Below are 23020 nucleotides of genomic sequence, written 5' to 3'. Positions count from 1 at the left end.
TGGCGAACCGCCCTCCCGCCATACCGCACGCCGCAATCCCGCCGCTGCAGCCGCCACGAACCGACCTCCCGCCCGCCCAACGCATGGCGCACGCCCACCCAGCGCGACCCGTGGAACCCCGCAGCCAGTGAATTGGAGGATGTATTTGCAGAGTTTTTTTATCGTTGGGCAGCCAGTGAATTACCAGCCAGAACGAAGGTGATGAGATGGCGTCAAAGGTAGCTTTTGATCACCCAGAACGATTCTCCGAAAAGTTCGAGTTCTGTGCAGACAATATTAAGCCCATGGTTCAGACATGCATGACAACTCTATCCTCAAAGATGTAAGTCGTAACAAATCTTTGACATTCTGTTCCATCATTCAGCCTTTGTGATTCAGATCTTTTCATTTCATTTATGTTCTTTGGTAATTCCTACATCTATGGTTAATACTTAATATTTTTTCATAGAAGTGATGTGATTTTTTCTCTGTGAAGTGTTGTTGCACCACTTTTTTGTGTTGTTTTGGTAAAACAGGAAAAACTTTGTTAGGGAAGTAGTAACTTTTCAGGGTTTTCTTTTCTTTATATGGGCCAACCAAACAGAAATAATTTTGGAGATTTAATCGGTTCTCACATGTCATTAATCCTTATACCAAACACACGAACTCATATCCAAGCAGGACTGTAACGAACTGTTTGGGAAAGACCAGGTAGGCTTTTATGTTTTATCGTCACATTGCAAAATACCCTTTATTCAGAAGTCCTAGCTCATCTTTCCATTCCCTTTAATGATAGCTGAAAGTAGAGCTGAAGAAGGGGCATCTGTTTGAAGGATGGACTGAAGGGGTCATCAACTTTTGGGTGCTATTAAAGTGTCCATATACCAAACACAGTTTTGCTTTATATGTTGTCACCTGACCTATGGAGAAAAGGAAGGAGATGAACTAAAAAGGAATGCTGATGTTCAAGAAATCCACCGAAGGACAATATTTAATCCAGTTTCGAGAGTCAACATGCCTAAAACGATATATGATCATGAGTGAGTAATAGATTATATATTGTTTCTGGTTACCTCTACTTTTTAGTGGTTCATTTTGTACTTATTTTAATAGTTAAAGGAACAAAGCATTATCTTTAGCCATTCTTGAATATTGCAATGCTATTAGAACTTTTGCTTTCATAGTTTACCAGTTCAGTTCATGTAGCTATATTTGGTGATGCATTGCAGTTCAGCTTGTTTTAGAAGGAATGTATGGCTAGGTGATCTCAACTATAGGATCAACTTACCATATGAGAAGACACACGAACTCATATCCAAGCAGGATTGGAACGAATTGTTTGGGAAAGACCAGGTAGGCTTTTATGTTTTATCGTCACATTGCAAAATATCCTTTATTCAAAAGTCCTAGCTCATCTTTCCATTCCATTTAATGATGGCTGAAAGTAGAGCTGAAGAAGGGCATCTGTTTGAAGGATGGACCGAAGGGGTCATCAACTTTCCTCCAACGTGTAAGTACAAGGTTAACTCAGAAAAGTACATAAGTGATGATAACAAATCTAGAAGGAGAACACCTGCATGGTATATTTTTGTTCTAAACTTACACTAATGTCTTAACAGTGCATACACGAGTCAAGTCTTCTTGCAAATATAACAAAAGTATTTAGTAATCACAGTATTAGAATTTAAACGATCATCGGTTCCCTGCTGTTCAGCTTCACTACTTTATTAATTGAAAAACATTCTATTAGATCCAACTGAAATAAAACGACAGGCGGTTAAAAGTGTTAATTCTCAAATTCGGTGTGTTGCTTCCTTACTCATACTTATATTATGGTGTGTCACTCTGTACAAGATTAAATGGTTGAAATGCCCCCACCGGTGCATCTTTTGGTTTCGGTGGTAAACTTGTTTCTTTCCATCCGGTGGCACCCACCCAAGGTGCGCAAACATCTACATCTGAGGTAATTATTCTTTGTCAGTGTTCTGTTTTCTGCTCCTCTTCAAGTTCCTGTGTTTATGTTATGTTTTTTATAGGTACATGTGCACAATTTGGTGATTGAGCAAAGTCTGGTGAGCCGATCAACTGAATTTGAAGCTGCTATTCAGAATGGCGACAAAAGTTCGCTATGTGCTCTGTGTGAAAAAAATACCAAGAATCTTTGTAGGTGCTTCTTTAGTAGAACTAATACTGATATTTGCATGGAGACTAACTTTATGTGATGCATGTTTGATCAGATCTGACGAGGAGAGAGAAACCTGGGGCTTCTTAAGGGTTATGTTTGAGGACGGGGATTTTGCAAGGACAAAATTGCTTGCTCATCTTGGCTTCGAACCACCTCAGGCACCGCCTGCAAGTTCAACTGATGAATTGAGCCAAATATTGGCAGATACACTTAATATTGATCATGCTGCAGTAACCGATAATGCGGATGCCCAGTTTCTTATTGATAATGGGGATGATTTTTTCAACAATCCTCAACCTTCAGAGGCTAGCTTGGCTGAAGAATCAGTTTCTACAAATGGTCAACAGATAGAACAGGAAGTTTCTGGAGATGCTGTGCCATCAGATCCATCAATTGACAAAAGCATTCAACATGCGTTGGTGGTTGGAGACTACAAAGGGGCAGTTAACCAGTGTCTTGCTTCTAATCGTATGGCTGATGCTTTGGTTATAGCCCATGCAGGTGGTTCTGCTCTCTGGGAAAGCACAAGAAATCATTATCTCAAGAACAGTATCTCACCCTACTTAAAGGTTTCATTTTATTTTCGGTTTTGAATATCTGTATTTATTTGTACATAGTAATTTTCATAATCACCATTGTTTATTGTTATACTGTTTCAATTATAGGTTGTCTCTGCTATGGTGGGCAATGATTTAATGAGTTTTGTGAGTACCTGGCCACTAAGTTCATGGAAAGAAACTCACGCCCACCTATGGACCTACCCCCTCGCCTCACAGCATGGCCGCCGGCTTGGTGTCGCCCCCGACCAAGGTTATTAAGGCGTTAAGGCGAGACATGGCGACCCACCCCCTTCCAAACGCCTAGGCGAGTTAGGCGTGCGGCGAGGCGACGCCATACGAGCATGGGCACTCGAGTCAAAGAGGTGGTACCTGTCGGCTTGTCACTGTGATGAGGTAGCAGAGAAGTAGGATGCCATAACATCTGGTGTTCTGAAGAAGCGGCAAAAGGACTTGCTGAGCGGTTTGAGTATTTGTAATGTGCCTAAACTTAAATCAGAGACAAGGCTGCTGTTATGAGGGATAAGTGAGTCATTCATATTTTAGTGATGTGGCATGGTATTCTTTGCAGAAATCTCATCTTTGTGTATAGATTATGAAACATTTTCTTATAACAATGTAACACACATTTTGTATATAAGTTATCATTATATTATATGTTCCCGTTGCAACGCATGGGCACTCACCTAGTGTGTATATATATATATATATATATATATATATATATATATATATATATATATATATATATATATATATATATATATATATATATATATATATATATATATATATATATATATATATATAGAGAGAGAGAGAGAGAGAGATTGACAGTCTAAAAAAAGAACAGCCGATCGTTAGGAGAGGGCCTAGTAAACGGAGTAGTACAAACAGGGCGATCGAGCAACTCCCTGTATAGTACGTGTATATCTCGTGCCATGTCTGATGTCTCCAACAGTGCACTTTCCAGTCCGCAAAGAAAAAAAAAAGACTCTGCGAGGAACAAACGGAAGACGAAGTTCAATGTACAAGACTTGTGAGCATACGATGGTGCGGTGTGCCTTGAATATGGGGCAGACGCGTGTGCCTTGAATAATGCTCGCCCCGACATGCATGCACGCATGGCCAGATCGATCGGAGAGTACTGTGTGCTGCAGCAAGCAACGGCCTTGCACACTGTAGTAGCGCAGCGCGTGCATGGTGCCGCGCACGCGGACGCCTTCACCGCGCGCGGCACAACGTACGGCCATGCATATATATATACACACCCGTACCGTAGCATGCAGATGCCCTGCGTGCGTGCCTCCGCCCTCCGGGACGACGCGTGACTCGAGGCCAGGGATGAGGCAGGGACACGGATCCGATCGGCGGCACGGCGTAGGGCATCTGGCCTGCCCGCCGCCGTCGTATCGGGCAGGGGCAGGGGCAGGGGCAAGGGCACGTGAACGGTGACGTGTACGTACGTACATATATACATACATGAAGCAAACCATGCATTGATCGCGCTGCCATGCACGCGTGCGCTGAACATACGTATATAACCGTGCGTACGCGTGCACGACTGCACTAGTACCGCACGCACAGTTCCATGCAGCACGTAAACACACGCACGCGTACGTAATACACGTGCCGTCACCGGGCTCCATTACTGGACACACCATGCATGCCGTCCACGGCCACGGGAATGCTGCCGATCCGTCTCTGGGCTGCTCGCTCGCACGTACTCCTACTACTACATACTGTAGCTGAGAGTGCAGTGGCAGGGACGAGCAGGAGACTGGGCAGGCGGGGCATCTGCAGTTAATAGTTTCTGGACGTCCTCCCCGTGCTCTGGTGGCACTGGCACGGATTGCAACGCCATGCCGGCATGCAGCACCTAGCAGCGTAGTACGTACGTGCCACAGTATATACACATACGTATACGATTCGCTCTACCCTCTACTAATAAATAATATAGTAACGTCCATGCACGTACACTCCGCTAGCTGCAAAACTGCCAACCTCCTCGTTATAAAACCCCGCGTACGTACGTATATATGCATGGTACGCACAAGGGCGAGCGCGACAGCGATGTGGATCAAAAACAGCTGCGTACGTCCACATGCAGTCGCCGTCCGAGGTCTTAAACAAGGCAATGCAAATGGCTAGAGAGTACCCCTGCAGCTGCAAATCAAAAGCAGCTAGCAGCCTGCAGAAACGCATGCTGCAGCAGAGCGCAGGCCGGTGGCCGGTGCAGCCCACTGGCCACTAGTACCGCACCGGCCTCTGCCGGCCGGCCGTCTACTCATCCCGGTCGTCCGTCCATGCATCCATCCATGTGGAGCTTCACATCCAAAGCATCGGTACGGTCCAACTCCACGGACGCCTTTAATTTATTTCATTTCTGTACGTGAGTTTTTCGTCTGGCCATGGTCATTTCAGATCTATCCACCCACGCCACGCATGCACCAACCATCAGTTTCAGTGGCAAAGATGCGTACCAGTAGACCAAGTCGTACCGCCATCCATCCATGCATATGCATTGACGCACGCACCCAACACCCAACACCCAACACGACACGACACGACGGGCAGTTCGTAGCTAGTACGCCTTTTTTTTCTTCCTTCCTTTCGTTGCCTTTTTCTTCTTTTTTCCTGCCCTCTTTTGGCTCATGGTTGAATTATTGACACGACGGCGGCTACGTTATGATATGAGAGCGACCGAGCACGGCCACACATGGCATGGCATGAGCCATGACGAGGACGCGCGCGCAGCAGACTGCAGCAGGGAGCTAGCAGAGTTTTACCATGTTTTCCACTCCTCGAGGGCGCGTACGTACGTGACGTGAGGACGTACGTCATCGTCTCTCACGCATCCGTGCCTGCTAGTGGTGACTGGTGACCGTACCGTACACCTACCACGTGAACTTCCTTGCATCTTCATGCTGCTGCTTGCTACTGTATTTGTACAGTATCCGTTTGGTAGGGTGGGTGCACCGCAGCGAGAGTACGTACTGGTGTGCACAGCACAGAGCACGAGGCAAGCAAGTGTGAGTAATATAATGTGTTGGTTAGAGGGGTAACGATGAACAGAAGAGATCGACTCTCGCTGGCTCTGCTGCCGTCGTCGTCCACGTCCATGCATGGTTGTGTATCTGTACACAGGCGGACACAGTCTACATTTAGATACTGTAGCATGGCCGGGAAAAGTGGTTCCATGGAGGATACGAGGACCCCCTGTACTATGTAATAAAGATGTCGTCTCGACGCCGAGTCCAGGACCCAGACCGTACTTATCCATGCGGCAGAACAGAGGCCACCATGTTCACAGTTCACGACACGACTAACGGTCAAAAGCATGAACAGACACGCAGCACCGGCACCGGGTCACCTTCCCCTTTTGCTTTTTTTTTTACCGCCGCTTTACCTTTCACTGTCTCTGCAGCTTCTCTTCTTGCACAGATCTATCGATTCCCCGTCTCATCTTTTCTTTTTGCTTTTCTATGTTCCTGATAACCCACATGAACGTTTACCAGCGAAATTGCCAGCTGCACATTTCATATTACTAATCCATGCCGGACCAGATCCAACTGAATACGTGTACGGATTCACCTTCCACGCCGACATTTATGTAAGATACTGTGGTAGATAGGAACGGTTGCTCTTCAGTCTTCACCTAGGATTCCAAAAGTCAAAGCCACCAGCCTTAAATTCTCAATCACATCTCACTATCTCAGGAGCCATGACCATTCAAGTGCGTGTCGCCACGACGGTAGGTGGTGGGTGGTGGTGAGATCACGGCACGTGACTCCCCCCGGCCCCGGCTGGCCTGCTCCCACACGAGCCCAGTCAAACCTTGCTATATATGTATAATTATATATCTCATCAACAAGTAAAAGTAACACACACACACACGCCTGCCAGCCACAGCAATGAGCGCAGCAAATGCAGGCATCATTTTGCTTCTCAGGTACTACACCACACCACAGGGACAAAGCTAAGGAACAAAAAAAAAAAAGAAGGGGTGCGCACATGATTACACCCTTGCAAAACCTCTGAAAGTCACATCAATCAATCTATCGATGTCCCCCTCAGCACGGGAGATCATGACCAAGCATCGGTCCAATTCAAAGCATCATTTCACCTTTTTACCGATCCGCAATGATTTTTACACCTTCATGGTCATGCTGATACACCGCAGAAATCTCAAGCTAATACATCTCCCGAAGGTGAATGGAAGAGAAGGGAAATCTGTGTAATTTTGCTAACATCCCTAAAAAGAGACAGAGACAGAGAGAGAGAGAGAGGGAAATCTGTGTAATTTTGCTAACATCCCGAAGGTGAAGAAGGGAAAAGGGAAAGCTGTGTCGCTAAGGATGTACAGAGCTACAGATGTGTGGGCTGGACGGCTGGTCCTTGGTTCAACGTGCATGGCTGTCCACAGGCAAATGGTTAGCTGCAAAATCGGGCAACTGTCCTGCAAAAACAGGTCAGCGCCCAGCAGAGAACACGCACGCTATCAGGATCTACGAGTTCTAGAATATATTTATTTATTTTTTTGCAGCAAATCACCAGCAGGCAACAAACTAACAAAGTGGGTTACCTTTATGTTAGTTTCTGTGCAGTGTGATTATTCTCAACCATCTGACTGGAAGCTGTAAACGCCGGATGACTGTACGGGTTTGGCAAGAGCTCCTCCACCTCGATCCTAGAGCTGAAATAGCCCGCGTTTCTCCTTCTGTGCCGGATGCTCTCGACCTCGGCCATGAAAATACTGTACACTGGTCTGTGGTCAGAGAAGCGAGACTCTCCGCGAACGTACGACAGCTGCATGAGACCGTTGCCATGCCACAGAATGCGATCGCACCTTCATTGAGAGAAAAGAAAACACGCGTCAGGGAATTCCTTCGGAGTAACTCGACGGAGGGTGAAATTGTCGTTGGATAACGCGGCAGAAGAAGAAGAAAAACATTACCAAGCGGGCGTTCTCCGCTTTTCTTTGGGCCGAACCCCTGAATAACGGTCTGAGTTGAATGAGTACTTATATGTTGGAGGAAAATAAATCCTGCCTTCTTTCCATCCCTGGAAAACACGCCCACATCTCCGTTCTATCCGTAGCTGCTTTCAAGCAAGTAATTTCAGACACACTGACTAGGAAAAAGATATATATAGCGTAACAGAGCAGTAGCAAGTTACCTGATCTTTCTCCAACAGTTGCTTCCAGCTATGCATTTCAACAAGAGCTTTAGCTGAGCAGTACGAAAGAGCGATCCGGTAATTCAAATCCCCAAGCCAAATGATACGACTGCAATTAGAAGAAAAAAAAGAAAGAGTATCCAATCAGTGCCAGTTCTCTGATGCCACTGTGTCACTATGCATATAAGAAGCATTGCCTCAGGGAAGGAAAGAAAGAAAAAAAAAGAGCAGGGCTACATACTCATGTTCAAGAATTGTTTCTGGTGACTTGACATCAGCAGCACCACGGACCTGTGGAAATCTAGTCTTCCTTAGAATTTCCATGACGTCAGAGTTCCTCCGGAGTTCATCTCCCTCCTTCTCACCGGAGGTCAAATGACAACAGATAAAACAAAAGGTGGTGTGGTGTAAAGACATGCTTATGGATATCGACCCCTGCATCAAAATGAAAGCATGCTCAGTAGTCTATACTGTGGTAACAACGGATAACCATCTACACCCAAGGTAACCAATCTAAGATAAAAATGTGTAGCAGGACAAAAATGAAAGCTGTGCAGAATGTACATTATTTACCTTATTTCCGAGATAACCCATTAGTCCTCTACCCACACAAGAAACTTTCAGGTTCCTCACATCATTTCTTATTTCGCTGCGTACCCAAATGGTGAGAAATATACCGACCATCTGCTTGCTGGCAACCAAGCAGTACCTGGTACAAATACATCATTTCTGGAGTCATTTTCAGGAACATATAAACAAAGTATCATAGGCATTACTAAGAGCAAATGGTTGAAAATAGATAAAAATTGCATACCAGAACATGCATGTGCAAACTGTTATGAAACATGTCAAGAGAGAGAAAAAATTTACCTAGACGGTGTATTTGGATGATAACCATTTTCTTCCATAGGTGCAGAGACACCATAGCCATATGGGAAGGGTGAAAAATGTGCTCCGTTGCTTGTATCCTCCTCGATACAATGATCATCTGGTGATCCCATGAATGGGAAGTTCCCATCAAAATCACTTGGCCTGCCTCCCAAGCTAACTGGGTCACAGACACTGAACCTACGATCCAATCTTGGGTGTGACAGCATATGGTTCCCTTCAACTCTTAAACTCCGGCTAAGGTTGAATGACCGACGATGCAAATAGGATAAACTGTCGTGCCTTCTCGATGATCCCTCAAAATCAGCATCTTGTTCTACAACTGGATCCGGGACAGGAGATGGCGTGCGATAGCCACCATAGCAGCATGAACCAGGATTCTTATTCAGTGTCCTCCTAACAAGGGAGACCCATTTTTTCGCTGGGAGATTATCTTCAGTGCCAAGAACATTTCCAGCATTCAAAGGAACAATTTCTTGAAATCTGACAACAATAAAAAGAAGTTGAAAGGGAATAACTAAAGAGCATATGGTGAAGTCAAATATCGTTTAAATTTTAGGAAGCCCTCTGGGCGCTACACACCCTAACACATAGATATCAGCTGGAAGTGAAGAATGGAGCCAGTCATCAAGATTCAATCCCCTTGGTGGGGATTTACCGCCGACATTCCATGTGGAGGCAAAGATTCTACGAAAGCAGGGAAACAAAAGAGAGATTCGTCAAATTACTGCAGTGAAATCAAACTGCGAGAAGTAACTACAAGCAATATGAATCTGAGATGCACACTACCATATTACCACTAGCACACAACGGATCAGTTCGTCTGGGCATTCCACTTGGCTTCTAAGCTCACAAGGCAAAGAAGAACATGAAGAGTAAAAACACACACTTTACCTATAATTCTGAAGTTCTGTGAGGCGTGCCGCATCCAAGTCGTTTTTCCCTCCTCGGATTCTGTCCACACTACTCCGCTTCGACGACCGGTCTACAAGTCATTAAGGAACAACAGAAACAGATAATAATCAGATGAACCGGTAAAAAAAAGACATAGACAAGGACTATTTGAACGACCAATGAAATCAGTTTAGCAAAAAGAGGAGCTCTGGCAAAATAAAAGGGAGGTAGCTGCAATCTTTGATGCCTGAAGACAGAGAAAGAGAGAGAAGTGTGGTCCTATCTGACCAGTTCTGCTTTTCTTGGCGGCGCCTGCCTGCCTCTCTGAGCCGCTGGTCCTCCATTCATCACCATGCCCGTCCCTCCCTGAATCACCAAGCAAATTCAGCCCAAATAAACAAAATGCAGCAAATGCAAAGGAAATGCCAGTTGTTTGAGTCTGTGTTGAGCAGAGCTGCTGAGTGCTGTCTCGGTCTCTCGGAAATGAAAGATGAAACTTAGACTTAGACAGGTAAACACGCCATGAGACGAGAAAGATACAAAAATTCCTAGCAGCAACAGACAAACACCTGCATCACTTGTGAAAAAGGTGTCTGGTTGGGACATTCCGAGGACCAATACCAGGAACAAAGACTAAAGGTAGCCGTGTCGGACTGAGACATGTTTTGCTGGTAATGTATCCGTCTCCGAATGAAACCTATAGTACGAACTAGACCGGAAAATCTGGGTAGTGCGAGAAACGTCAAGCACGGGATGACGTAAATTCCTTTCAGCAAACATGGCGTTACCTTGGGCGGCGTCGCAATCCGCATGGAAATCATGTGCCTTAGTCTTGATGTTGAACCACTTCCTCACGAGAGATTTCGACCAGGAGAGCTGCGCACGAACGAACAGGCAAAAATCCCACAAGGCTCGATCAATAGTAAAAACGCAGGAAACGGAACAACGAGGCACATCCCATCCCAGACAGAACTGAAACCAAGCAAATACCTTGCTCTTCTTGTTGATGTCTTCCCTCATTGTCTCATAACTCCCAGAAACGGCACAGCACAGCAATGGAAGAACTGACGCTCCTCCTCCACACCCTCCGTCCTCGACTCCTAACAAGGCAGGGCGCGTCGTTGGAGGAAGGAAACCTCAAATCCCGCACAGATTTCGCCTCACAGAGCAAGATCCTGACCCGGGAGCCGCGAATCCTGGGCCGAATCCACTGCCGAGCGAAATGCTTCAGCTTGCCGCAACAAACCAGCCGCGCCGGGGATCAAGAATCCATTGTCACCCCCTCCCCTCCAACCAACCAAATCTTCCTCCTCTCCTCGTACTGGGGAGGAACGAATGCCCCGCCTCGGCAGCAGCACAGCCTAGCGCCGTAGCTGTCTGGCAAGGCAGCACCGCTGTGCACTTTGCTCCTGAAATTCTGAATACCCTCTCCTCCCTCCCTCCCTCTCTCTCTTCCGTAGGCCTCCGTCTCGCTCCAGGGGTTAAGAAGACTAGCGGTACAGCCAGACGCCGGAACAGGTTTGTACAGACAGGAGTAGGAGGAGTAGTAGAGTAGTAGAGCTCAGCAGTGCGGCGTATGGTGGTGCGTGCAAGTGCAATGCGACAGCGAGATGCAATACCAATACCCCCCTCACCGTCACACTCACCGGCCCTGATCTATTGCCCTCTCTGGTTCCCCTGCCTCTTTTATCCCCCACCCTCCGTGCCCATCTCTGTATCCTCGCTCTGGGCTTTTTTAATCTAACCTAATCACCCCGCTCGAATCCAAGCCTCTGCTTAGCTTAATAATGAGCAGTACATGGGCAGTAACGTCATCTGGTACGAGCTGGGAGGAAGGAGAGGTCCGTGAGCCGTGAAGCAGCAGCGAGCGAAAATGGCAACCCCGAGAATGAAAACAAAAGGCAAGTGTCAGTTATTTACATGCCACATCTGTAGGGAATGGCTTCTTTTTGAACTGGAATTGCAGCTTTTCTACATTGTATGAGTATGATGATCCTTTCGAATTCTCTGTCCCCCTTGATCCTATACCATATCAAATACAACGTCACCTCCAAATGTCTTTGTATATACACTTATACAGTCCAAAAAAAAATCTGGAAAGCCAAGCTGACGGAAACAATAGTAATGGAACCGGAGAACAGTAACCGTAGAAACTGGCCGGCCGTCCATGGTCGAGGTTGAGGATGGGTGATGGGTCCAGCCAGCGGAAGGAGCAAGCGGGACCCACGACCGGTTGTTGGGCCTTTTCCTCCCTCGGCCCGCTTCCAGCCAACTGCCAGTTTGCCGCGTCTCTCCTCTCCTCTCCTGCTTGCTTTGCTTGCGGCGGGGTCGGGGTCGGGCCCCGCGCTTCTTCGATCCGTTTTTGCGCCGGCCCTACTTGCAGAGACAAGCGCAGCCCTCGCAGTGTCACGCTCACTCACGCCACTGCCCGTGGGGCCCAAGGCTGGATGGACCTACCTGACAGCGGTCAGCTTCACGCCGAACGTCACCCATTTCAGTGTTCGCTCTTCACTCTTGTCGTGTAGGGTACTAGGGTGTGCGGTAGCTGAAGCGATTGATGGTCGAGGTCATGAGTTTTTTGTTCTTTTCCGAAAATTTTTTATGTTATTACGGAGTACAGAACACATGAATATGAATAATTAGGTGTAGGTTGAACTAGCCAACCCTGTATATAATAACCAGTCAAAGCGACTGAAACTATAAAAAAAAGGGAAATTTGGATCCATACCATTAAAAGATCACCACTTTGGATCCATACCATTACCATCTCACTTACATGTGGGTCCACATGAGTCAATGACATGTGAGGTCCATGGTATATATCTAAAGTTTGGATCTTTTAATGGTATAGATCCAATTGTTCCTAAAAAAAACTGATCTCTAGTTCATTTGAAGCAAAAAAAAAAGCTCGTATGAACAAACAGTACCGTAAATAGTATCACAGTATGGATGAAACTCAATCGGTTTGAAGCCCTGAAAAAGAGGACGTAGCTAAGATTCCAGATAGAGACGCCTTTCTAGTTTCTACTGATGGTACATATGCATGGTTTGCACAGTACGTAACGCTCTTTTCTTTTTGGCACAGTGCAGCAGACGCTGGGATATGGTTTACCTGCCTATAGTGTTGGCTACTGGCTACTCGCTAGTCGCTAGTCGCTAGCTACCTAGGGGGCAATGACTGGTTTGAAGAGCTAGCCCCAGACTCCTGCCAAAGTACGGTGCATGCATGCATGTATGGCGAGAAACGATCGACCGCCTTGGATGCTCGACGACGATCGACGACGACCCTGGGAGATCGATCAGAGGCAGCCCGACGACGCGTCGTCGTCGACCGGTCGATCGACGTGACGACATTGCTTGTTGCTGCACGGTTACACGAAAACTTAAAAAGATGCAGCAGCTAGCGCGCGCGACCAGCCAGGCAGCCAGCACGCACTTTGCACAGAGTCCGCCCATTCCCGTGCAAAAACAACTGCCCCGCTCCGCCCGAGAGGTATACGTCCGAGAACGAGGCGACTAGGCGAGGACCGGCGGCCGGCCACGACCCGTCGGGCAACGGGCGTCGTCGTCGGCTCTCGTCGCTGCTTTGCAGTTTGCACGCACGCAACGCGATAGCTCGCTCGCCTGGGCTGTGGGTGGGTGTGCGTGAGACCGATGCGCCATGCATGCCGCACGCACGGCTTCGTCGTCCTCTGCTTTTCTCTCCCGTGGATCGAGAGAGGGCCGCTTCGTCTTTTCACGCTTGTCTTCACGCACACGTACGGGCGCGCCAGCAGCCACGCATACATGCATGCGCCCGTCTCTCCGCCCGTGCGTGTGCGTGTGCGTGCCTGCGCTGCGTGTACACCTACTACTCTCCTACGTGTTGGTGTGTGTGCACTGTGCACCGCTCACTTCCCTCCCCCGCGACAGCGAAACGATGTCTCCTTCGATCGCCTCTGGCCATAGGGTCCCCATGCATCCGGCCCTGCCTAGGTAGCTAGCGTTGGCCTGCTATAGGCATAGACATGCATGGGAGAAACATCAGCCATGGCGCGAATTAATTACTATACATACATTACAGTTTTTTTTTGTTTTCTAGTAGATTTTTGTTTCATATGGTAGTCCCTCGTTCTTTTTTGTTTATCGTTATTTAGTTTAAAAATAAATTAGTAGATAATACATATTCAAAAATGAAAGTAGTATTTTACAAGTGTCGGCCGGCCGGATTGGAGCTAGCGTCACTTTGTGTTTCTCCGGGCTGGCGCTTAGAGTGGTCACTATAGCTTCCACGCGCGGCTGTGCACTATCTACAGTCTACTTCTCGATCACCGTTCATCTCCGCCTCGGCCCACTAATCTGACGATCATAGCCGTCCATTTTTTGATCTTAATAATGGTTCTAGTTTTGGACTCTTGTATCAGTGTGCTTACCATTTAGAATGTGTACTTTAAAACCATAGTTGCATATAAATAGTTTTATTTATTACATAGACATTGGCGAGACGAAAATTAGAGAACTTGGCATACCAAAAATAGATCGACTAGTTCAACTTTCTCATAGAAGTAACAGTTACTACAACCCTAGTCTTTTTAGGGCTAGTTTACAAACTCAAATCCTCTGCAGGATTAGAGAGGATTGAGATGGAAATGAATTTATGAACTTATTTTCACCTCAACCCTCTCTCAAATTATAGAGGAGATTTGAGTTTCTAAACTAACCCTTAATTGTTCTCTAGATTTTCTCCCTTCCATGTCCATGCTCTACGTGGTTTTCCTTATCCGCGTTCCACTTGATTTTTTCCCCTCAACGTGTTTCTCTTTCTTTTTTTCCTTGTTTTTTCTTTCCGATTTTCTATTTCACCTATGTTGTTCTCCGGTGGACCGTGTAAACGACCGTATAAAATATTATTTTTCACTGTAGATTATATTATTTGTATAGTCGAGTTTGAAATAGAAAATATGCCGAAATTGGCCGCAACATAACAAATTGAAGCGTGCAATAAGATTATCGATAGATCTTGACCCCTAAAAGAATGAAAAGACATGCATGACACGGACGCTGAATAAATTTCAAGTTAATCCTCAATAATGTCATGTGTCCTAACGGATACGTTTGCTAGTATCGATCCATGCATATCCCTATATTAACATCTCAACTTCCTCTCTCATTTCGAGATGCTCGGAGCTCCGGCTAGCCGCGCGCGTGCAGTGTGCTATAGATTAGATGTCTTCTTCCCCGATCAAAGAATTGCTAGTTTCCATTTTCATTTCGCGTGCAACAACTTGGACGGTACTCATTCCTTCGAGAACAAAGCTAGGGCACGTACGCATCGAGATCGGGGACGCTGTGTTTGTAAATAATTAACCGCAACAAACGTAATTAACTAGCTAGCTATACATATATAGAGAGAGATGATATAATAACTATACATATAAGCTGGCTAACGTATACGTGTAATCCAATGACTAGCTGTATAGCTATATTACATATATACTCCTACATATTAATTAATTGGAAGGCATTACACGTAGTATAATAATAATATACATATATTATGCTGCTGCGTGCATGCACGGACACATGAGTGCTCGGAGGCGTCCTACTAGGCGGCGGCCGGAGGGATGTCCCCACGACACAGCCACGCGCGGTCGCCGAGACCCAGACCCTACACTGCTGCCTCGGCCACGCACGACGGCATGGCCGCTGCTGGCCTCCCCGCGCGCGTGGGCTCCGGCCGGGCGGGGCTTGTTAATTCGTTAACCCTATCCGCTGCCTGCTTCCCAAAGCGACTAGCCGTAGCTGTTTAGCTACTCTAACCCATGCTTTGCAGTGCACATCACATCACCCCGCCTAGCTAGCTAGCTAGCCTCTCGATGACCCACCCACTAGCAGCAGCTTGCAGCTCTCTGGGATCTTGCTTTGAGGCGCCTTGGAGCTAGCATGCATCGGAGCAGTAAAAGATAATGTGCCATGCCACCATGCATGGGCGAGGCGACCGATGGTTCTCGTCAACTGGAGTACATACCAGTACTCAACTGACACAAAACTCAAGCTTGCCCTCCCTGCTGCTGCAGATGGCCAGAGGAGGAGGAGCTAGCGACGAGACGACGCCCATTGTTGGCCCATGTGGCATCGGCAGCTGCAACTGGAAACTGACGATGCTGGGTGATTAATTATCCTGCTAGCTAAGCAGCGAGCAGTGGCACGTCCCAATCATCATCACGCCTTTTGGGAAAGGCAGCAGCAGGCCGGGGGAGGGGTCCTTGATCCGCTAGCTTTCTCTTGACAGCGCCACTGCCCACTGGCCGGCCTCCCTCCCTCCTCGCGGACCGTGCAGTTGCACCGCCTCCGGCATGGCCTGATCCAGCATGACCGACCCACCCCACCGGCCCACCCCATCCCCATCCCCATGCATGCTCAGGCAGTCAGGCACCGGAACCAACCACGCACTAGCATGGTTCGTGTCCGTCTTCGGTTCGGCATGACGTGCTGCTACGCAGGGACGAAGATGATGGCATCTCTTTTGGATCAAGAGCCTTTTGGATCTAGACAAGGCGGCATACACAGGCTGCCATACATACATGTAGCACATTGCACCGTAGAGAAACCGATCGAGCGATTCGATGCTGCCATGCCGGTATGCGGTGCGAGTGTCTCACTCTCACCTTAGGCAGGCCTTGGTTGATGTTCGGATTCACGTGTGTCGGGGTAGATTGAGGTGGTATTTAGTTCGAGTTTTTACTCTGATCCACCTCGGCGCGCATGTGTATTTCACGCACAGACCCAACTACATCCAAACAAGACCATAAGCCCATAGCACAAGAGAAGTAGAAAATTCCGTTTGATTAGCTCTCAACAAACTTTCGTGTTCCCAAAACAGCATACTACCTCCGTCCCCCACAAAAAAAAAAAAAAAATAGCGACAAGCACTTCAGTAAGCCCGAGCAAGGAATTGGTGCTTCATATGATGAAAAAAAGAAACATGTTTGTCACCAATTTTATTTATCAAACTAGCATCTCAGTGAAATAAATAAAAAAACATTGCACGGATTAGATATGGGCATCTCACCTTCTCTCAAAACAAAGCGTACTTGTCTCCTTGGAGGACAAATAATATGGTTACTACAACAGGGTATAAGATGCCTTTCTACTTGTATTGCTCTGAAACTATGCGAGCGTACTTGTCCATGAATTGGCATTTCTTGTCAAAACCCCAGCCAGGATTGTTCTGCAATGAACAGAAATAGGGACAGGGGTTTAAAAAAAACAATCATAATGTTATGGCATCAGCAACCCTACTGTGGAAGGGATAAAATGGAGAGTGGAAGCAATAAGTAGGAAGAGACTAAGGGGTGATTGAATGCACTAAGGGAGTATTTAAATGCACTAGAGTTAATAGTTAGTTGTTTAAAAATTTGGTAGTGAAATTAGATAGCTAACGATTAGCTAATTTGCTAAAAATAGCTAATAGTTGAATTACTAGCTACACTGTTTGGACGTTTTCAGTTAATTTTAGCAGCTACTCCCTCCATCCTTTATCTTAAAGTCACGAAGGTATGTCCTAAGTCAAATATTTTCAACTTTGACCGTTAATAACAAAATATTCATAAATATTGACTAAATAAAAGTGAAACTGTTAGATTTATTATTAAAACATCTACCACAATATATAGTTTTTGTAATGTAAAAATAATTATTTTTATACATGTTGTTGGTCAAAGTTTTAAAATATTAACTTAGGACGTGACCTTAAGATAGGGAATAGAGGGAGTAACTATTAGCTCTAACCTTAAGATAGGGAATAGAGGGAGTAACTATTAGCTCTAGTGCATTCAAACATGGCCTAACTATTAGCTATGCCATGTTTGAATGCCCTATAGCTAACAGTTAGCTGCTTAAATTAGTTGAGGACATCCAAACAGTCTAGCTAATGGTTCATCTATTAGCTATTTTTAGTAAATTAGTTAATAGTTAGCTAGCTAATTCCACTAGCAATTTTTTAGCCAACTACCTATTAGCTCTAGAGCATTCAAACACCCGCTTAGCTAGCTAACAAATATCTAGCTAAATATTAGTTCAATTATTAGCTAGACTGTTTGGATGCATTCAGCTAATTTTAACAGCTAACTATGGTATGGGGTGTTTGAATGCACTAGAGCTAATTGTTAGTGAGCTAAAATATACTAGTAGAATTAGCTAGCTAACAAATAGTTAGCTAACTAGTAGCTAATTTACAAAAAATAGCTAATAGTTGAACTATTAGCTAGGGTGATTGGATGTCTCTAGCTAATTTTAGCCACTAACTATTATCTCTAGTGCATTCAAACACCCCCTATAAGGTCTGGTGCATTCATACACCCCCTAAAAGACAGCCCTTAAAGACACAACGAAACATCTCTTGCGTTGTCAAGAGAATTTAGGGGCGTTTGAATGCACTAGAGCTAATAGTTAAATGCTAAAATTAGCTAAAGACATCCAAACAAACTAGATATTAGATCAATCATTAGCTACATTTAGAAAATTAGCTAATAGTTAGCTAGTTATTTGTTAGCTAACTAATTCTACTGGAATTATTTTAGCCAACTAACTATTAGCTCTAGTTCATTTAAACACCCCCCTTATCTATCCACACGAGGTATGCTCCAAAAATGGCTATAGAAAATTTTTACTATGTAGCAACAAAAGCTATGTAACTAGAAAAGTCAAAATGGCTTTCAGTTTGGAACGGATGGATCAAAAACAAAATACCTAGTAAATACTCCTTCCATTCCAGATTGTAAGACATTTTGGCTTTCTTAGATTCAAAGTTTTTACTATGTAGCAAAACCTATGTAGCTAGAAAAGTGAAAATGACTTACAATTTGGAACGGATAGATTAATTGCTTATCGCACTTGAACTTTAATAAGTTCAATAAATATGCCAATAGAAGCGTCTCAATTTTTTTAAAGAAACCTATAGCTAGTGGTTATCGTATCATAATGTCAAGTTAAATACAGATCATGCTACTCATCACCAAAGGAGATTCAGAAGTTGATTGATTGAAAATGCAAGAATATCAAACCGATCCAATGGTCCTATGACGAATGTTCAGAACACAAGTTGTCACAAGAAAGCAAACCTTAAGAGAGAGTAGAGTTTTGTCAGTAAACCGCTTTACTGAAGAAGGGATGCTTTCTGGAAGAGTGTTTGCAACTCTTTGCAACTCCTCTTCTTGTTGTTTTGCAGTCACAACATCAGGTCCACTGTACATATCTATGAGCTCTTTCATATGGGGGGCTCTAGCCATTACATCTTTCACAGCTTCCTGATAGTGACACAGTAGAATACAGTGAGTCAGATAAAATACCCCACCACAAAATATTTCATATTAGCAGAACAAGCTGAATACAAACATTAATGTATGCATGTACTTGTTGCTATATATTAATTTAATGATCTGATACAAAATGACAATGTGATGTTGTAAGCACTTCCATAAGTGGAGTAAAAGCTGAAATATAGCACAAGGCATCTAACAAAATTGATCTGTATATAAGTTTATGATGTCTAAAGTTATGTCAGTATCTACTTATATACCTAAGAGGCCGATCTAGATAAATTTATGTATAGTGGTCAGCAGAGCTATGGTAGCAGGACTAGATGGGCACCAAAATTATAGAGCGTAGACATCTGTTCACATGTTCTATCTGTTCTCAAGCCAGGCTAGAATGCTAGATAATGATCATCTAATTTTACCCAGCCATCAACCCATTTTGTTTTGTATTGTAATTGTGGCTGTACAAAAATGGCTTTTTACCACTTGTATGAATTTTTGGAATTTTCTAGTACATACCTAATTCAAGCGACAACAAAAACAGTGTGTGTGCAGGCGTGCGGTGCGTGTGTAGTACAAGCACAAACATTTTCGAGAGTAAACATAAAAACCTATTGAAGAAATTACCTCCCATTCTTCCTGGTTCTGGATGCCCTCATATGCAACTACAAATGGCTTCACCTTCTGAAGCATCTCCTCCAACGACATTGGTGGTTTCTCATCAATATCAGGATTACCAAAATTCACATGGTACTCCGGCTCAAACTCGATCTGCATGCACAAACCCACAGGGACAAAAACTTACAAGAACACCCAGATTGGAAATACTACAAAATCCACCGCGGTTCCATACACACCATGTTGTTTGTGTGACAAGCCTCGAGGTAAGCATCTTCCATTGGATGTGGCAACGCATTATCTGCTGCCTCCATGAACGCCTGCTCCAGAATCTTCATCTTGTCCTCGCCGAGCTGCTGCTCTAGCCTATCGCCATCAGCTTTGTCCCCCAAGTAGCTCGCTTGCCAGACGTCTTCCACATCATCAGAGCGGTCGCCACGCCCGGGACGCCTGCCGCGGCCTGTGCCACGGCCACGGCCACGGGAGAGGCGACCCCCACCACCACGCCCTCCGCCATCTTCGCCGCTGCGGCCCCCGCCGCCCAGGAGTTCAACCGCCCGTCTCACAGCTTCTTGTGGCGACAACTTCGGTTGCTGCGCCCCGGGAGCCTGTTTCGGCGGCTCGGCGGCAGACTGTTTCACCGCCTCGCGGCGCCGGATGAACCTGTTCTCTTCCGGAGGCTTATCCGGCGAAGGCTGCTGCGTCCAGGGGACCCCGCGGCCGGCGCCGGAGATCGGGAGCGGGCGGGGCAGCGGCGGCGCGGAGGAGGAAGCATCGAGGCTCGGCGGCTCCGGATAGGAGCGCTGAGGAGCGTTGTCGAAGCCCTTGGTGAAGGTCGGCTGCTTTGAAGCGTCCTCAGGGGGTGGCGGTGGGGGCAGTGGGGATCCGCGGCCGCGGCCGCGACCGACGCCAGAGAACACAGCGAAGGACGGGATGCCTGGGGAGGAGGGAACCTCAGGCTCCCCGCGACCACGGCCGACGGGTGCTGTGGCAGAGAAGGGATCCGCGTCATCGTCGTTGGAAATGGGCCTCCCGGGAGCGCGCGGCTGCCCGGCGGTCGGCAGGCCGCGTCCGCGCCCGTGCCCGAAACCGCCATCACCGCCCCCGCTTCTAGAAGAGGAGGAGAAGGCGAGAGCGCGGGAGGAGAGGAATGGAGTGTGCCGCCTGGCGGCGGCGGCGGCGCCGATGCCTCGCATGGTGATGGCCTGACGGTGATGGGTTCAGCGCGGGGTGCTGCTAGGGTTGGGCTCAACTTGCTCAGCGAGGGAACGGTGGACTGTGAGATATGTCGTGCCAGGTGTCCGACCGTTGGATTGCCTTGACGGCTCAAGATCTACGGCTGATCATTGTTTGAGAAATACAAAAATAATGTTCCGGAAAGTGTTGAGATGGACCAAATTTTCACTTCTCATTACTTCGGTCAGTGTAAATGGTGCGACACAAGATCAAAAATTTATGGTTTCCTGTTCGAAAACATACATCATTCTTTTCGAATTATAAATAGTTTGATTTCTAACATACAGTATATACGTATAAAAGTTGTGTTTAAAAAATGAAATATTTATATTATTTAAAAAAACATTTCATGTCTGTTTTCCAAGATCCATATCTTCTTACGCTGCCGTCTCCAAGAGTTTTTTTATTTCACTCGTTAAATTTTTATTTATATAACTAGATGATTGCTCGTGCGTTGTGACGGAATTAACAATGGAACTGAAAACGGATGGTGTCGGTATCCTAAATCAGGGGTACCCTCTCCTACAGCATAAAGGCATCGCACCCATGCGACGTCTCCTGGCCGCGCAGAGGACCACGCCTAACTCCACCGGACGGGCGAGCCAAAGGGCGCCACGTGGCGAGGAAAGGCACCATGCCTAAGACCGGACCCCCACAGAAGGTCACCGGGCCCCTGGATACATACAGGTCCGGAGCCCCGAGGGAGGTCCGAACCCCGGCAGGGTTCCGGACCGAGAAGGACCTTGGGGTATGCAGGGGTCCGGTGCTGACACGTGTGCAGGCCTTGTTCTCCGCTCCCCACGCAGGCGAAGGCCCGCTGCTTGTGGCCCATGACATAAGTCATCAGGCCGAGCCTGACGTAAAGCCGTTAGCCGTGTAGCCCCTGCATTTATTGAAGAGAGGACGCGCCGCCTGCCACTGCGCTGACAGGCGACGTGCCCTCTCAACATTTAATGTGTCCTGTCCCATCCGCTGGCAGGCGACGTCAAGGTCATCCGGCAGGCGGCGCGCCTTCTAGGTCTGCTGGCGAACAGTGCGCCCGTGCCAAGCAGCGCACTGTGTTATCCCTTCTACAAGAAGCTTGCCCTGCACGCCAAAGATACACAGATCTTGGACGACAGGACACAAGGGGATTGCCCCGGTAGCAAATATTTATAGTTCCAAGTGTTATATTCTCTATGTCCCTGGGCCCACATGTCGGGGCTTAGTGCCTTTGTGCATGCCCCCCTTCAGCTATAAAAGGGGAGGCATGCGACGTTACAAGACTCAGACCCAACTCTAGGTAGACACTCTCAAGTTCATACAAGTTCCCAAACAATACATCACACAGTGGAGTAGGGTATTACGCTCCGGCGGCCCGAACCACTCTAAATCCTCGTGTGCTCTCGTGTGTTGATCCACCAGTCTCGTAGCAAGCAAAACGCTTAGGCCCCTCCTCTCTTTAGGATTTAGAGCGGGTGCAATCCGCCACCCGGCCGGGGAGATTTCCTCCCCGACATTTGGCGCGCCAGGTATGGGCCAGGCTTCAAGTTTTCGCTTGTTTTCTCGCTCGGCATGATGGTGCGGATCATCGAGCATCGCGCCGAAACTTCGGAGGATTTCGTGATGGAGCAGGAGGTTGCGTCCTCCGCGCCACAAGTGCCCGACCGCCCCGACTCTGGGACTGCTGCCTTGCACGCCGTGCAACAGCACATGCCAGCGTAGGTGTCCCGGACTCTGTCGAGGGTAGCGCCTACGGCGCTGTCTGTGGCCAGAGAGTTGCTACGCCACCCCCTAGCTCTACGACATCACCGGGGGCCATGAAGCAGTGGCGCGACGACGTCGACCGACAGCTTGGCATGACACATTCTACTTCAACCAGGTCGAGGCCTCGGTCATCCCGGCGCCAACGCGAGGCGACAGCGTCTATGCGCTCGCCCTCCGTAAGGGGTGCACAGACCGATGACCTTCGGGCGGAGCTCAACCGTAGGCGTACGGGAGAATACGCCCGGGTCTCTTTGGAAAGGATGCGTGAGCGCCGATAGAACGTCGAGGGTTGCAACCTCGACCAAGATTTCGCTGCGGAGGCACCGCAGACACCAGTGGGCGCCCGGTCCCAAACGGGTGTCCCCTTGACCGGCGTGGGCTGCGCCGCCCTCGCTGACCATCTTCGCACGACATCATGGCCGCCCAAGTTCCGACCACACCTG

At 47.1% G+C, this 23020-nt stretch overlaps 2 protein-coding genes and 2 long non-coding RNA genes across 6 annotated transcripts; 2 read left to right on the top strand and 2 right to left on the bottom strand.

Annotated features, from left to right (window-relative positions):
- The first annotated feature begins 523 nt into the window (after nt 1-523).
- On the top strand, nt 524-1343 carry LOC103644165 (uncharacterized). The gene is made up of 3 exons (XR_002266892.1): nt 524-690; nt 786-1019; nt 1224-1343. It is a non-coding gene; the product is annotated as an uncharacterized lncRNA (long non-coding RNA).
- A 492-nt stretch (nt 1344-1835) lies between these two features.
- LOC118476186 (uncharacterized) lies at nt 1836-2906 on the top strand. Its single transcript, XR_004855662.1, has 4 exons — nt 1836-1942; nt 2016-2142; nt 2217-2733; nt 2830-2906. It is a non-coding gene; the product is annotated as an uncharacterized lncRNA (long non-coding RNA).
- A 3051-nt stretch (nt 2907-5957) lies between these two features.
- LOC118476185 (type I inositol polyphosphate 5-phosphatase 4-like) lies at nt 5958-11339 on the bottom strand. Of its 3 annotated transcripts, none has more exons than XM_035964404.1 (12): nt 10672-11339; nt 10470-10557; nt 9970-10047; nt 9682-9772; nt 9370-9474; nt 8770-9270; nt 8473-8608; nt 8141-8334; nt 7900-8008; nt 7679-7821; nt 7307-7570; nt 5958-6532 (listed from the first exon to the last, which is right to left on the bottom strand). In XM_035964404.1, exons 1-11 carry the CDS (start codon nt 10699-10701, stop codon nt 7309-7311), a joined length of 1737 nt encoding a protein of 578 aa, XP_035820297.1. In that variant the 5' UTR covers nt 10702-11339; the 3' UTR covers nt 5958-6532; nt 7307-7308. The 3 variants fall into 3 exon arrangements, with proteins under 3 accessions (XP_035820297.1, XP_035820295.1, XP_035820296.1); XM_035964402.1 differs by lacking the exon at nt 5958-6532 and adding an exon at nt 6823-7180; XM_035964403.1 differs by lacking the exon at nt 5958-6532 and adding an exon at nt 6842-7175.
- Nucleotides 11340-16606: 5267 nt separating this feature from the next.
- Nucleotides 16607-20854, bottom strand: LOC100216913 (uncharacterized). Its single transcript, NM_001359520.1, has 4 exons — nt 19835-20854; nt 19605-19748; nt 18783-18968; nt 16607-16891 (listed from the first exon to the last, which is right to left on the bottom strand). Exons 1-4 carry the CDS (start codon nt 20789-20791, stop codon nt 16811-16813), a joined length of 1368 nt encoding a protein of 455 aa, NP_001346449.1. The 5' UTR covers nt 20792-20854; the 3' UTR covers nt 16607-16810.
- Between the last annotated feature and the right edge of the window lie 2166 nt (nt 20855-23020).

This window comes from Zea mays, chromosome 1, assembly GCF_902167145.1.
Source record: "Zea mays cultivar B73 chromosome 1, Zm-B73-REFERENCE-NAM-5.0, whole genome shotgun sequence".
Taxonomy (NCBI): domain Eukaryota; kingdom Viridiplantae; phylum Streptophyta; class Magnoliopsida; order Poales; family Poaceae; genus Zea; species Zea mays.
This window is presented reverse-complemented; position numbering and strand designations above follow the sequence as displayed.

Excerpts from the sequence above, each read along its gene's own strand:
- LOC118476185 (XM_035964404.1), bottom strand. The coding sequence starts at position 10,701 with ATGAGGGAAGACATCAACAAGAAGAGCAAG. Across the intron at positions 8,009-8,140 it reads GAAACAATTCTTGAACATGA|TCGTATCATTTGGCTTGGGG; the intron begins GTATGTAGCCCT and ends TTCTAATTGCAG. Across the intron at positions 7,822-7,899 it reads AACTGTTGGAGAAAGATCAG|CTACGGATAGAACGGAGATG; the intron begins GTAACTTGCTAC and ends GCTTGAAAGCAG.
- LOC100216913 (NM_001359520.1), bottom strand. The coding sequence starts at position 20,791 with ATGCGAGGCATCGGCGCCGCCGCCGCCGCCAGGCGGCACACTCCATTC. Across the intron at positions 19,749-19,834 it reads CTTGTCACACAAACAACATG|ATCGAGTTTGAGCCGGAGTA; the intron begins GTGTGTATGGAA and ends TTGTGCATGCAG. Across the intron at positions 16,892-18,782 it reads AAACTCTACTCTCTCTTAAG|AACAATCCTGGCTGGGGTTT; the intron begins GTTTGCTTTCTT and ends TGTTCATTGCAG.